The 14,948-nt window shown below is 38.6% G+C and overlaps 2 protein-coding genes across 2 annotated transcripts; one reads left to right on the top strand and one right to left on the bottom strand.

Moving 5' to 3' along the window:
* Positions 1-5,682: 5,682 nt before the first annotated feature.
* LOC113138036 (gonadotropin subunit beta-1-like) lies at positions 5,683-6,557 on the top strand. The gene is made up of 2 exons (XM_026320158.1): positions 5,683-5,850; positions 6,354-6,557. Exons 1-2 carry the CDS (start codon positions 5,692-5,694, stop codon positions 6,555-6,557), a joined length of 363 nt encoding a protein of 120 aa, XP_026175943.1. The 5' UTR covers positions 5,683-5,691.
* A 4,835-nt stretch (positions 6,558-11,392) lies between these two features.
* On the bottom strand, positions 11,393-14,527 carry arl14ep (ADP-ribosylation factor-like 14 effector protein). Its single transcript, XM_026319867.1, has 5 exons — positions 14,354-14,527; positions 13,934-14,129; positions 13,712-13,843; positions 13,032-13,072; positions 11,393-12,368 (listed from the first exon to the last, which is right to left on the bottom strand). Exons 1-5 carry the CDS (start codon positions 14,422-14,424, stop codon positions 12,140-12,142), a joined length of 669 nt encoding a protein of 222 aa, XP_026175652.1. The 5' UTR covers positions 14,425-14,527; the 3' UTR covers positions 11,393-12,139.
* Between the last annotated feature and the right edge of the window lie 421 nt (positions 14,528-14,948).

Raw genomic sequence — 14,948 nt, 5'->3', positions numbered from 1 at the left:
TATTTGGATCATTGTGTGCTGTGGGACAGTAAAGGGCTTATTTGAAACCTCATTTGATTGTGCAGGTAATTGGTTTTTCTGCAGGTCCCACTGCAGGCCCAGTGCTGGGATACACAGCAATCAGTAGCTAGAGCCCATTCAGTCCAGTCCATTTGATTCAAACTATCCATTTGGCTCAGAAACTCTAATTAGGACAGGAGCAGCCTCTTATTCCAGTGCAGAAAAATGATACAACATTCCTCCAAGGAATCTTACTCATTCCTCGAGGTATATTTTAAATCTCTAGATGTAATATTCCTGTAGGGATGTTTTTGGTTGCTTGTGCAGTCTTCTTCCAAAATAAATTATACAATCACTGCTTCTTCTTTCATGAGAGCAAATCTGAAACCAAATACTGTATAAAATCAATGTCAGGAGCTTGGTTGTGAAATAATAACTCTCTCCTCTGATTATTTAAAGAGCTGCTCTTGTGTCTCTCTCACACTGTATCTCATATACTTACCTAAGACATTAGAGCAGCTACTTTTCTGGTCTGCACAATATGTAGGCAAACTTCCACCTACTACACACTCACATCATGCATGCACTCACCCCCTGGACGTTATTGTGCATGTCTCTCAGTCACCAGCAGGGGGAGTTGTGAGATCAGTAAAAATAAGGGGAGCAGATTGAGGATGAGGTGCGTTTTTTACAAACAGGTTTTGATGCAGTTTGAACTGATTCCAGAGCTGCATCAGCTGACAAGGTCCTGCATCTTACTGACACAGACACAATAATAGACATTCTGTGCTGAGCAAATTGTTTTCACCTCATGCATGTAAGGAAGAACATACAGAACAGCAGTCAGTGATGTTGAGAGTGGTCAGAGAGACTCTGCTCTTTAGTCTGGCACCAAATGATGTTATCACAGCAAAGTGTGTTTACAGGTGTTGGGATTTTACAGCTGCAAAGTATAACGTCTTTTGTGGATCTTTGAGGTAGTTGTGTGAAATAGTTGTGTGATAATGGGACTCAAGCTGTGTCACCTGAGTCAGTAACAGATTACAAATTTTAAAATGAGAAAAACCTTGGAGTTAAAAATAAAGTCAGCTAACCAGACCTCTGTAGCCTGCTCCTCATCTCAGGCAGCTCAAGGCTACGCTCACTGCTACTAGCTTAACACACCTGAATCCTGTTGCTTTGTGGGTAATGTAGGCACTAGATTTAGACATCGAGCGATGCATGGAATTTAAAACAAACATGTCAATTGTAATGATTTTTTGATAAACTGTGCCCACAGATTTATACATCAAACTATTTTTCTTTGAATGTGTATGAACTTTAAACAACTTATTCTGTACAATTTGTAATACCTGTTTTCTTAGGGTCAGTATTTGGATAAGAGAATTTTGTGATGTACCACTAAAACCTGTTAAGGCTCATTCTGATTTGTATTCTTCTAAATATCTCTGTTTGACCGATTATTATTTATTTTTGTTATCCAAAAAACTAAAAATGAAAAGCAGCATTTAGGCCAAGGTCAAATTTATTTATATAGCACGTTTACAGCAACCAAGGCTGCCCAAAGTGCAGTTCAGTCAAGTAACATAAAATAAAAATCAAATTAGAAAGGCAATTTAAAAATACACAATATACATTATTCATATATATATATAGTATTGAATAATTATAAACCAAATAAAAACATATAAAATTAATTTAGACTGCATTGTGGTGTGATATAATGTATAGTTATATATAATAATGTCAAAATGGTTTAGATGGGTCAGGTTGTGTCTCAGTGTAGGACAGTCCTGACCCACACAGCATGTTCTGAACTGTGTGATTATAAGATACATAACAGACCAGAGATATGCTGGTCAAAGAAAACCCAATAGAGTCAGGCTGTAAATAACAATGGAAAGGGAACAGATATATATGCAGAGAGTAGAGGACTAGAGAATCATCTGCAGTCGATACAGAACAAAACACACCTACCACCTACTTCCACGCTGAAACATTCTGCACAGTCACCAAACAATGGTCTTGTCCTTGGCGGCCCTGTGGAGGTGTTTGCTCAGACCTGATGGATGGAGGGTGAAAACATGAGTGATGCACTGTGTTCAGGGCTCGTGCGTGTGTTTTTGCATGTGACACACTGATTTTAAAGGCAGCTGTGTCTGTCAGTGACTGTGATCATGGACTCGTACAGTAGCAGATGGAGCGGCAGAGGAGGCGAGGCTCTGCAGAGAGGGGAGCTAGGTGTGACTAAGTACATTTGTGGATGTTGTCAGTCGTGTTATGGCAGTGTTTACAATGTGTGGATAAAGAGTGAGAGGACTCTGTTCCAGAGCTCAATGACCCATGTCTCAAATGTGTGATGTCAGCAAGATGTACAGCAGGGAGCTGCTTTATATTTGGCTTCATAAAAACCTCATGTGAGCTTTTGCACCCAAAGGAGATTTTTTTATAGTAGTGCTTAGAGTTATGAACCAAAAAATCATTCTGGGCACTGAAACCATCACCTTGTCCATCATTTCCAAATGATTCTCAGTGGACATTACTAAGCAGGCCTTACTTTCTCATGGCTCTGGGAAAGAGAAATAAGATGCTCAATAGGACTCACTAAATCTTTTCCTTATTTGCTCTTTTTTTTCTTATTTGGTCTTTTTTAGCCTGGTGCAACTCCAGTTGACTATTTTAGCAAAATAATATTGACCTTGAAAGTTGTACCTGCCATTTCCACATTCCATGAAAAAGGAGTTTATCCAATTACCACAACAATACAGTAAGCACATGGATATTTCAGCTCTATGCTCACAGTATACAGTAAATTAATTTTCAGTACAGATGCACTTATTTTAAGAGAAATTACTGATTCTTACACAAACCACTCAGAAAATGACTAATGATGCGTTCTACTCCGAAAGCAAGTTAATCAACTGTGACTGCTGTTCATTAAGGACAAAATGCATACTAACAGTGATGTATTTCAGATGAGCTCTCCTGGAGGAAGTAACCCCTTAGAGGACAGAGCTGACACTCTGTAAAAGTCCTTACAGTCTTATTAGGCAGGTATGACAGCTCAGCAGGATGCCGGAGAACACGAGTCCCTGGTGGCTATGACGGCAGACGGAGCAGTGGTTGGAACAGCGATGGCTGCTGCCCAAGTAGTTATATTGTAGTGTCACTTCAGACTGTCCAGCACATGGTGCAGAACTTTTTACTGAAGGCAGCAGAGAACAGAATTTCAAAAAAAGTGTTTGGAAACTGACAGAAGCAGGCCTGGATGCACATTCAGCTGTATGAAGCAAACAGTGGTTTTAAAAATGTAGATTTACTCAATTACTGTGTTTAAATACAATTTTTAAGTTCTTTACTTGTGTGGTTCCATTGCATGTTACTTCTATGTTACTGTATGTTTGCAGCTCTACATTTGCCCTATATTCTTACTTACATTTTTTTACAAGTTTAGATTTTGCCAACAAAACATTTAATGATCTTAAAAATGGTATGGGTTAAACCAGCCACATCCATCCATTATCTATACCCCCTTAGTCCTAACCAGGGTCCCAGGGATCTGCTGGAGCCTATCCCAGCTCTCTTTGGGTGAAAGGCAGGGGTCCACCCTGGACAGGTCCCCAGTCCATCACAGGGCCACATAGAGACAAACAACCTCACACACTCACACTCACTCCTATGGGCAATTTAGAGTCACCAATCAACCTGACATACATGTTTTTGGACTGTGGGAGGAAACCAGAGGACCTGGAGAAAACCCACACAAGCACAGGGAGAAAAATATTTAAACTCACCGTGGGAAACTTTCTGACTGCAGCATCACATGGTGGTGAGATCAAAAAAGACACTCTGATAATCTGAATCTGACTCTAAGAGGCACTGGGAGGATCTATTTCAGCAAACAAAACCCTATGTCAGAATAATTTGAAAGCTATAAATAGATTAAATAATATATGATCTTGGAGGGGTTTGACAAATGCGTCTTAGTCAGACTACTTCATTCTTAACTCATTAAGAAACAGTCTCTAGTCAGACAGCCTACTCTGTTAGCATAATTCAGCTGATCATGAACTGATAAAGGTTTATTTTTTATGAAAGTGACAGAAATATAATAAGCCAAAAAGCGTTTCACCTCAGGAAAATATGTGGTGCGTCACCTCAAATTGAAACATAAATGACAGGCACAAAACAATGAAGACAGAGTACAGAAAATTAATTACTGATGCTCTTGTCAGTGTTTTCCATCTTACTGTGGGGGCAGATTTATTTCTTTATTTCTGTGGTCCATCTAAGCCTTTCACTCATGTAATCTAAACCCAAGATATCGGCTCTTTCCCCCCGTGTGTAGGAGGAAAGGCCTTGAACCACAGGCCATCCCTAAACTGTTGAAGGAAAGATACGAGGGTTTGCTTTTAAGTGTAAACGGGTATAGGAAAAATAGCATCAAGCCAAGGTTGACGAGATTAAATGGATTTATGAGCACAGCTATTTAAATAGCAGAGAGGACAGTCACGGGTTGAAAGCCTGCACAGATGTTTAGAGATTAACAGAAGAAACAGGATTTGCAGCTGAAGTTCAGAGCAACAGCAGAGCTCTACAGGTACGGTTATTTATCTAGACTATATGTTTTCTGCTAGAGTTGTTTAACTGATCTTTTACGACTCGTTATCTGTAAAAACACATGAGAGATTTGGCAGGTTTATAAGAAAAAGAATCACTTGCAGTACTACTTGTAATATTTTCAGGTGCAGTAATTGCCGCATATCTAAAGGTAATTTAAAAGTATAGTATATACTGATAAATATAATTCTATCACAGAATGGGAAAAACTTTAATTGCAAGATTTCTATTAAAATATTTAATTGATTATTGACAGTCTTTTCATTCTACTGTTATCCCTGATCGGCTTTGCTCTGCTGGTGTTGCTCCGGCATATTTGTTAATGTGCAGCTTCATCATACACAGCAAAAAGGCATTTTACTCAAATTACAAAAATTAGTTATTCAATTTGGAAACATATGCCACTGAGGTTTCTTCCACTGTTCTTTTGATTGATAAAATTCATTCTTAACCCCAGAAACAGTTGGTGACAACATTTTCATATCCAGCACATTGTTTCAAAGAAGAAATTAAAGACATTAAAATGTAGTTTTTTAGTATTTTAAGCACCTTAAACAAAATTCTGTTCACCTCAATTGTATTGAGGTGGAGGCAGAAATCTCAGAAACTATTATTAACAAATTTACTACTATCTCTCTGGACTTGAACCAGTGTTTTATGTCCCGATAAAAAGTTTACAAGGTAAATTAAAATATGAAGGTGAAGGAATAATATTAGTTGATCAATGTTCTCCAAAATACAATTTTTGTTTTTATTCTGAAAACACTAACTTACTTTCTGTATTATATATTTGATTACATATATTCTAGTGACAATAAAATTATACATTACATTATACATGGAATCAGTAGTATTATACTTGTAGTTTTACAAACTGAGTGACTGTAAATCTAGTGCTATTAATCAACAGGCTCCACATAGATTTAATCCAAATCCTGAGCCTCATAAAGGTGGTAAACATCACACTGTGCCACACTTTAATTCAAAATAACTTGATGGGTCTTTCGACACGGTTTGATGTGAGACCTGATCCCCTCTTGCGGCAGGCGCCTGTTCTGCACCCGACAAAGGATGCAGTTTGTTGTCATGGCAGCAATGCTGGCGCTGGCAAGGGCGGGACAGGGCGCCAGCTTCGGGTGTTACCCAGTGAACTGCAGCATCCCCGTGGACAGCTGCGGCAGCACCGAGTTCATCTACACCACCATATGTGCAGGACAGTGCTACCACGAGGTAACGGATGATTCAAACTCTCAACATAAGCCTGTAGCAGATTTAGGTGCTAAGTAAATAAACATTAGGGCACCAACATGTAAATGATCCTGTATTTTAAATATTAGTAGTTAGACATTCATCCATTTGTTTATTTTTATTGATTGTTTTTTTTTTTAAATTACGTTTTCACTATTTTAGGTCACCTGTGACGTACTTTGATTACACTAACTTGTCTGAAAGGTGCCATACAAATAAAGTTTGACTTGTCCATTTGCTTGTTTGTACTGTTTAAGTGAGGAGTGCAGGCAAAGGTCAGATGTGACATTAATTCTGTTTAGAAAAATCACAGCTTGATGTTTAAAGTTAATTATTAAAAACTAGAAATGTTTCTGAACCAGAGATCACCATTTTATTCCCATATTTTGTCATTTTTAGATGTCATAAATCACACACACGTGTAAGAAACTAGATGAATTGTGTTTATGCCCAAGTCTCTAATCACTGTCTTCTGTTGGTGACAGGATCCTGTCTACATCGGCAGCCATGACTGGCCTGAACAGAAGATCTGTAACGGGGACTGGTCCTATGAGGTGAAACACTTTAAAGGTTGTCCAGTTGCAGTCACCTACCCTGTAGCCAGAAACTGCGAGTGTACTGCGTGTAATGCAGGAAACACGTACTGTGGCCGCTTTTCTGGAGACATACCCAGCTGTCCATCCTTTTAGAGAAACCCTTGCTCCATCCTACATTTACTTTTTATCCCTGTGTCGTTGTACTGAAATAAACAGGTATCATTAAGTTTGGGGTTTTTCATTTTTACTTTACTGCACATTGTTTAAAATGACGTAGTGGCATCCATAAAAACAGCACTGTCTATAATCAGTTAGTATTATTAGCAGTACATTTCATCCTGCTCTGCTCTGTAGTTACCACCTCCAGCACAGGAGAAATCACATAATTCAGTGCACAAGAAATAGTCTGTAGATGTAGCAGTGATATAGCAGCGTGGCCTTAAAGTCATATATCACAGACTGAGATATTAAATGTTGGGCCACCAGCTTCACTTTTCGTCCTGACCAAGGTGACTGACCCCTAAAATTCAATAATAATTTGATCCATTTTCAGGCTGAAAAGAGGAGGTCATTCCATAAAACAAAGAAGAGGCCTTGCCTCTTTTTTGACAGGTGGAAATGAAAATATAGAGTTTGCAGTATATTCCAAAGCTGCACTGCAGTGTCTCTTGACAAGTGTCTCTCTTCACAAGGGGACTCTAAATTTATAAAAAGCATAGTAGACACAACTTACCGTGCCATGCATTGATTGGAGGTGGAAGATATCATAAGGATAAACAAGACACAGTGTGATGCAACATGAGTAATGACCATTGGATCATCAAATATACTTACCTTTACTGCACCGTTAGCTCTTGAGGAAACTGTTTGAAACATTTTTGGAATATGTTGTTTGTTGATGGTTACGCTAGTCATTACGCTAAAAACTATCACCCGGCTTTAGTGTCATATTTAATAATTCAGATATGATGGTAATTTCTCCCTTTAAGTGTTCAATGTTTCCCAAAATATTCCCTAATCTTTCCCAAACTTCCTTTAACAACTATATTTTCCAAATATTGGCCAATATTGTATTGTACCATAGTGTATTATTTGCCCTGTAATAGAGACAATTGCTCATTAAGCTGCCTGAAGCAACAGAAACTGCAAACAGCTAGTATTGTGTGTTTTGGCAAGAGGAAGTCATGGGTTAATAACATGAACTGTTCTCTCATTTATTACAAAAATCAGACTCTGGCCAGTAAAATCAGTGGATGCTTTTGGTCTGCAGGACTGCACTGATTTGATCTCAGACAGGAATTTTGCTTAAACCTGAATCCAGAGCGCCACAAAAGAATCTTTGCAGACATCAGCTCTGCACCCTGAAGCCCATTGCAGACTGTATTGGTTCTATGATACAGTATAGAAAAGGCTTGTTTTAGCCAGAGTTTCTGACTCTGCAGATAGTGGTAGTGTAATGCAACATTTTATTAATGAGGACCTGAGGCCTCTGCACTAAGCACTCACTTATTAACATGACAAATTAATTACTACCTACAGTGTTGTGAGTTGAAAATATGTCAGATTTACTCTTATAATATCTCCTTTAGTGTGGACAGTCGAAGTCAGGTTAACAGTTTATTGTGAAGAAAGCCATCTTGGTGTGTTTTCATTGTAGCATTTAGTGTTTACTCTAAGGCACAACAATGATTAGGGAGGGCAAAACACATATTTTTATAGCTTGTGGCTTTTAAAGAATGAGTAAATGGATAGAACAGTGACACCACACTGGCTAAATGGGCCTGTCACAGTTAAGTAACTTTTCATTAACTGTAAAATTGCTGTACCACCATGCATCCTTTCCCCATTTGATAAGGTTTATTTAACAAATTGGTACCATAGAAATGTAGTATTACATTGTGGGCTCACAAGAGACAGATTAAACAAAGAACTAGCAAAACCAAAGCTGCAGAGATATTTAAATTTTTAGGTCCAATGTGTCAAGGTCCAAAAGCACAAAATCCTGCAATAATGCAGCCCAACTGGTCTTTAGAAATGAAACTCTGAGAAATCATCAGGGTGAAACGTCAGAAAGCTGAGAAGTGCTCCTTATTACTGGTAAACTGAACTTATAATCGCTTGCTTTAAAACAAGATGTGGATCTGAACAACTGTGTCAGACTGGACACTGGCCATTAAACACAAACATTCAATATTTCTATACAAAGGGTCAATGTTTAAGCCAGCCAGCAGTGCACAGGCCAAAGCCAAAGCACCTTAACAAGTGAGACAATCAATAAAATGATTGATGACAGAACATAATGGAACAGGATCATCACTGACAAAGGCTGGAAAAGAAATAAGATGTGGGAAGATTGTAGAAAATATTTTGTAGCAGCACGAGCATATGGAGGCAAGTCCAGGAGGAAAATATATGAGAGACATGATTTATTCCTTGGACAGACAAGTTGGCTGGGAGGAGAAGTTTAGACTATATGAAGCAACGACAGACAGAATTTTAAATAGACAGAAATAAACAGCTGTTTTTATCCAGCAAAACAACAGTTTTTTTCTGACATTGGGTGAAAGTCACCAACTAAATCAACAACAAGCTCCAAATCTTCTTCTTAGGCCAAAGACTGATCAGTAATTTCCAGGGAAATCTGATATGTTGAAGAGATAAGCAGCTCACGAACCAACAAGCTTGCAAGTGAAAACAATTTCTTTCAAATTAATTTGTGGTATTTTGCCCATTAGTAAATGGACGGGACAAGAAATAAATTTAGTCCTAGAGGGGATAATTATCTTCGAGACTGATTAAGGTATGAGGGATTTCAGTTGTTTATTTTTTCTTCTAAAAAATATGTTTTCATAGGCTTAAGTTTCATATAAGACGATAGTGAAAACCCAAGATAGTCACTTTACAATGTTATAAAACAGAAAAGCAAGTCATTTTAGCTCAACTCCATATTAAACAATATCACTCTAAAACCACAAGCATCTTGTCACATCTGGAACATGAAGGATCTCAGTCATACACTTTAGTAAGTTCATCCATCCATCCATCCATCATCTATACCCCCTTATACCTATTTAGGGTCCCAGGGATCAGCTGGAGCCTATCCCAGCTCTCTCTGGGTGAAAGGCAGGGGTCCACCCTGGACAGGTCCCCAGTCCATCACAGGGCCACATAGAGACAAACAACCTCACACACTCACACTCACTCCTATGGGCAATTTAGAGTCACCAATCAACCTGACATACATGTTTTTGGACTGTGGGAGGAAACCAGAGTACCTGGAGAAAACCCACACAAGCACAGGGAGAACATGCAGACTCCACACAGAAAGGCCCCTGATGGGTTTCAAACCAGGAACCTTCTTACTGTGAGGCAACAGTACTAACCACTCTTCCACACAGAAAGGCCCCTGCTTCAAACAGTCAGCACAGAATATTTTTTTTCTCTCAAATGCCACCAGATCAGTTCTGTAACAACTATTAGATGGATTACCATGATTTTTCTGCTCATTCTCATGAGACTCAAAATGAATTGAAATAACTTTTTATGGTGCACCATCATCAGGTGAAAATTTACAGATGCTGTTTTTGATCACTGAGACTGCACCTGGAAATGGGTGATGGGGTGTGAGGGCTGCTCAGAAGGTTGTTTTCTGCTGCTAAATCTTTCACATTTTACAAATTGCACCTTTAGCTCTTGTCTTCTGATAAAGGGCTGAAATTATTTGATAATTTAAAGTGTCAATTAATTGTAGACTAGCTACAGATGTTCACTGTTTCAGGACTAATGGATTTATTAAAACACAGCCTGATCACTTTATTTCTTATGTCTGATGTATCCACACTCATGTTCATAGATTTGGCTTCAGGCTTTAACTCCTCACAGCATCACGCACTCACACAGACTCTTCTGTCGCATCTTCATTCCTGTGTGAACACAGCCAGCTGGATATCTGCTGACAGATGTGAGTCCGTTCAGGTCAGTGGTGTCCTTTAACAGCGGCTTGTTTTTATCTAGCAGCTCCCTGGAGGCCTGTGCTCTTTCCTCTCTAATGACCAGCACAGCCAAGATTTAGATAGACATTTTGTCAAGTTTATAGACGAATCTGTCCCTCTGCCTCCTTTGCTGGGGGGAGGGAATGGACCATGGGGCCATGTGGGTCATGGCTTTTTGATCAATTCTTCCTTGAGTTGAATTTTCTAAAAACTAAGAACAGGCATTTTTAGAAGTTTATACAACATCGTCTCAGACACATTATTACTACTGTCTTTTATTGGCAGCTGCTGAAAGCACATAGGGCTCTGAGTCGGCACATGAATACGTGTTCCCTAGGAGTGTTCAGGAGAAGGGTTTTCATTTGAATGGGATCATTATTCTGAATTATTCTCTCTTGCATTATCTTCAAGCTTTTTTGTGGTATAATGTGTGTTTTAAGCCAGTGGCAGAACAGATGTCAATCAGGCACAAGAAAGTGGCAGGAAATGGGGTTCTTTGTGTTAGCAAATGAAATGATGCAGTCTGTCAGGACACAGCTCAAAGGCTCTGTCAGGCTGTACTTCAAGCACAGTGACGTTTTGACCTAATGCTAATATCAGCATAACAAGCTCACATTGACCGTGGAAGTATGCTGATCTGACGCAGATGTGTTTACACTCGGCTAAGGTTTGTTAATTAGCACTAAAAAAAAAAAAAAAAGAGGTTCTGCTGGTCTTAAACCACCAGACAGTAAAACAGCTGATCTGATCATGAAGAATCAGAGGATCAAAGTTACTACAAATTATCCGTTGGGGAGCCTGAATGTTTTCAAAAATGGCAAAACATCCAAAACTAACCTCAAATACTTTATATAGAAAAACATGAGTGTATATCAAACTATGCAAAATTCATTAGGACTAATTGAAATTTAGGATTGCAGTTGACATATTTAACATAGTTAAATATTTTTTTAAAGCGTTTATTACCTGAAGGGAACATTAAAAAACACAACGGAAGAAAGTCAGTACACTTTATTTTAAGTCCTGTAGTTTAAATACATCAAATGCCAATTAGTTATAATTAATAATAAAGAAAATGTTTGTTCCTTCAGTACCCACTCCTTGTACTCACTTTTTAAGTAAAAATGAAGACATTATGCAGCAGGTAAGTGAAAATTCGTTTATAAACTGACATCATTATTCATCAGAGTTTAGAAGAAAGTTCTGAGCAAGATCTTTTTAAGGAAATTCACATAATGTTGATGTGTGTTTATGAACTATATCTCACTTACTTACAGTAGTTTTTTTTTCTTAAAAATCCAAATATAATGACAGGGCTCTAATTTACACTTTAGCACATGAACTCCATTTCTCTTATAATCAGTATCAAACTGTATAAAGCTTTCTTGGAAATATCCTTGTAATTTTTTAGTAACTATTATTAGAGACATTTCCGGAAAATTAGCTGGAAAGAAAGCAGAAACTGCAAAAACACATTACCTAGAACACTGTAAAGTAAATGAAAACAAAATAATGCATATCCAATATGGAGCAGAATAAGCTTGTTCTACATATTTTTTCCATGGGCAGTAACTTTGCAAAATGTGATAAGTACGCCTTAACATTCACGTAGATCCTTTAAAAAAAAAATTAAAAAAAAGCCTCTCAGAGTCCATCAGCCTGACGTGCAGCTGAGTTTAGAGGGAAAGGTTGATTCCCAGACGTTCACTGACACTATGCTTAAAAACTAAGAGTCACTGTTAACTAAACAGCAAACTTGTTCCGGATGATCTCTCCACCTTCCACCTCCACCTGTTCGTAAAGCCACTTCCTGTCGCAACGGCACTCGACTCCGCACTTGCGTGAGCCACAGTCGGGGCACGGGTAGAAGCAGCCCATACAGTCCACATCCAGACAGTCACACATGTCCTTTCCGTTAGAGAGCAGTTGACCTTGGCTGTTGTAAACTTTGCTTTTGGCTCCGACCGTCTGCCTGCATGATTGGAAGGAGAACACCAGTATCACTTTGTGAACTATTCACCAGGACTGAATGAATTAAATTTGGTTTTCTTGAAGCACCGTCCCTTAAGTGGCTCTTTAATTACTTTTATTTCTGACACTGAAACAATATAAAATGATCCTAGCTGAATATAAATAATGTCTTCAGTATCTACTATAATCTGGCCATGACAGTTAATATAATAAAGTGTTCAATGAGGAGAGGTAAAACCCTCAACACAGAGGTCTTTGATTTCATTATGAAACACTTGTCAAATCTAGTTTAAAATGTGAAAATCCCAATCAAACAACCCACAGAGCCAACTATAACTTTCCAGAACTGACAAACCAATGCTCACAAATCTCTTCAACTTTCATTCTTCGTGAAACAATTTCCTTTTGAGTTTGAGTTTGAGTGTCACAGTTTGGAAAAACTTTTCTGACGGGGTCTGACAGCACACCTGCCGTTATTCTCCCAACAGGACAACAAAAATGCAACTGCCAAGATTTCTCCCCAATATTGGGGAAAGAGCTCGATTAAACTATTATGTCACTTAATAGCACAGATAAAGAGATGCAACATGTAAAATAAGTGTTTCTTTGACCAAATTCAGTGGAGAGACAGTATAAATGAAAAATCTCCCATAAAGGGTCTCACCTGTCTGACAGTTGTTTCCCTCCACGGTTTCCACGTCCACTCTGTGACAATATAATTAAGTTCAATTTATACAGAGACCCTCACAGTAGGTTATTTATTTTAAATGGTTAATCATAAGCCATAAAAAATGACTGAAAAATGCCACCTGTGGTTTAATACTCTAAACAAAGAAACTGCTTTGTTCAAACGATCCACTTTGACCAGTGGATACTGGTCCTATGTCCTGCTGTAGCTCTAGCAATATCAATATTAATATCTCACTATTAAATTTAAATTTATTTATTATTAACTTATAATAAGATCCCCGTGACCCTGAACCAGGAAAAAGCGGGTATAGAAGATGGATGGATGGATTAACTTATAATAATAATGGCAATCTGACTGTTTATATGTCTACAATTGTAGGGATTTTTGAAAGAAAGATCTTTAGTCTCAACAGGGCCGTATATATATATATGAGACCACCTCAGCCTCAGTTTGTTCATTTAACAATCATGACACTTAGAAGTTAAAGTTTAAAAGCCAATTCTTCATGTTTTATTGAATTTACTAGATAAACCTAGAGGTAAAAATTCTCTGAAATGTCTACACAAGTTAAAGTAAATCAGTCCTCACTGTGATGCAGTGGTGGACCTTCCATTATCTCCCCACAGGACAGACACCAGTAACACAGCGCTCACCCTCGTCGCTGCTGCTCTCTTGTCTCTGCGTAGACTGGCAGCCTCTCTCAGTCTGTCTTTGTCTGCTTGTGTTCCCACTTGACCTGCCACGTTTGCCTCCTTCGGTATCACCCCTCTTTTCCGAAGCTCAATCTGTGGACATGTCAGTGTCATATAGTCACTTCTGTAAAACAGGGCGGCTTGTTGCTGCCTAACAGTCTGTACAATGATGTGAGTCTGCACCTTTGATGAGTCCTGCCCATTGGTGAATATGGTGGGCACTGCATCCTCCCTCAGAAACTGTTTGCCATTGTAGTCCCTGAAGCAGTCGGTCCTGAAGTGCTCTGAGCAGAGGCAGGTGTTGGCAGTGGGGGTGAAGTTTTTCATCCCCAGGCTGTGGACCCATTTGCTGGCAAGTTGAGGTTTGCTGAGTGGAAACCTAATATACAGGACAGGTGGGGATTGAACAAAGATGTCAGCTCTGATGCATCACCATCGTTAAGCTGTACCAGGACGCGTTTATTAAACATGCGGGTCTTATTTACAGTCATGTCGTCTTGAACTAATATTAAAAAACTAAGTCACTTAGATCATTTTCTGTGTTTTCTTATCAAATGTTACGTTTATGTGAATCGTTAGTCGCCACCTCCGCTCCAAACTCACCTGTAAAATCTTATTTCTGACCCTTTGACAAACTTATTGTTGCATCCTGTTGCCGCACAAATAACGGGCATGGTGTCCTGATGTCAGATCTATACGATATTGGTGGAAATTGCGCTGAAATCGAACAAGAAAAAAAAAAGTCACTAGCAATGTGTAGTTGTTGTCGTTTCCACTTCTTCCTCGGTGGAAATTAAATGAATATCCGACTTCACTTCCTGTTTCGCCCGGGGAGAGCCCGCCCTCTAGTGGCGGTGTACAATTCCTAAAAGTCGAGTCAGTCTTTTCTTCAGTAGGTTTAGGTCCAGTTATAAACAAAATCCTTCAGGTTTTCCAGGCACAGATGTCGAAAATGTATCTAAAAGAAACACTTCCTGTAAATGCTGAACTGGTAGAACTGGCAAAATCACAATTTTGTAATGTTTTTCCATACAGTTTAAAATAAACATAATTAGGAGGAATCCTATTTTATTTTAACTAATTTTCCTTCACTACATTTGTTTCACAGCTTCAGTCTCTAGTGATCTTAGACATTAAGATTTAAATGTGAATTAGGTCTAGCTAGACTTGTATGTCTAAGTATATACAAGTTAAATGT

Source organism: Mastacembelus armatus, chromosome 3, assembly GCF_900324485.2.
Source record: "Mastacembelus armatus chromosome 3, fMasArm1.2, whole genome shotgun sequence".
Taxonomy (NCBI): domain Eukaryota; kingdom Metazoa; phylum Chordata; class Actinopteri; order Synbranchiformes; family Mastacembelidae; genus Mastacembelus; species Mastacembelus armatus.
Note: the sequence above shows the minus strand (reverse complement) of the source record. Positions and strands in the feature narration are given on the sequence as shown.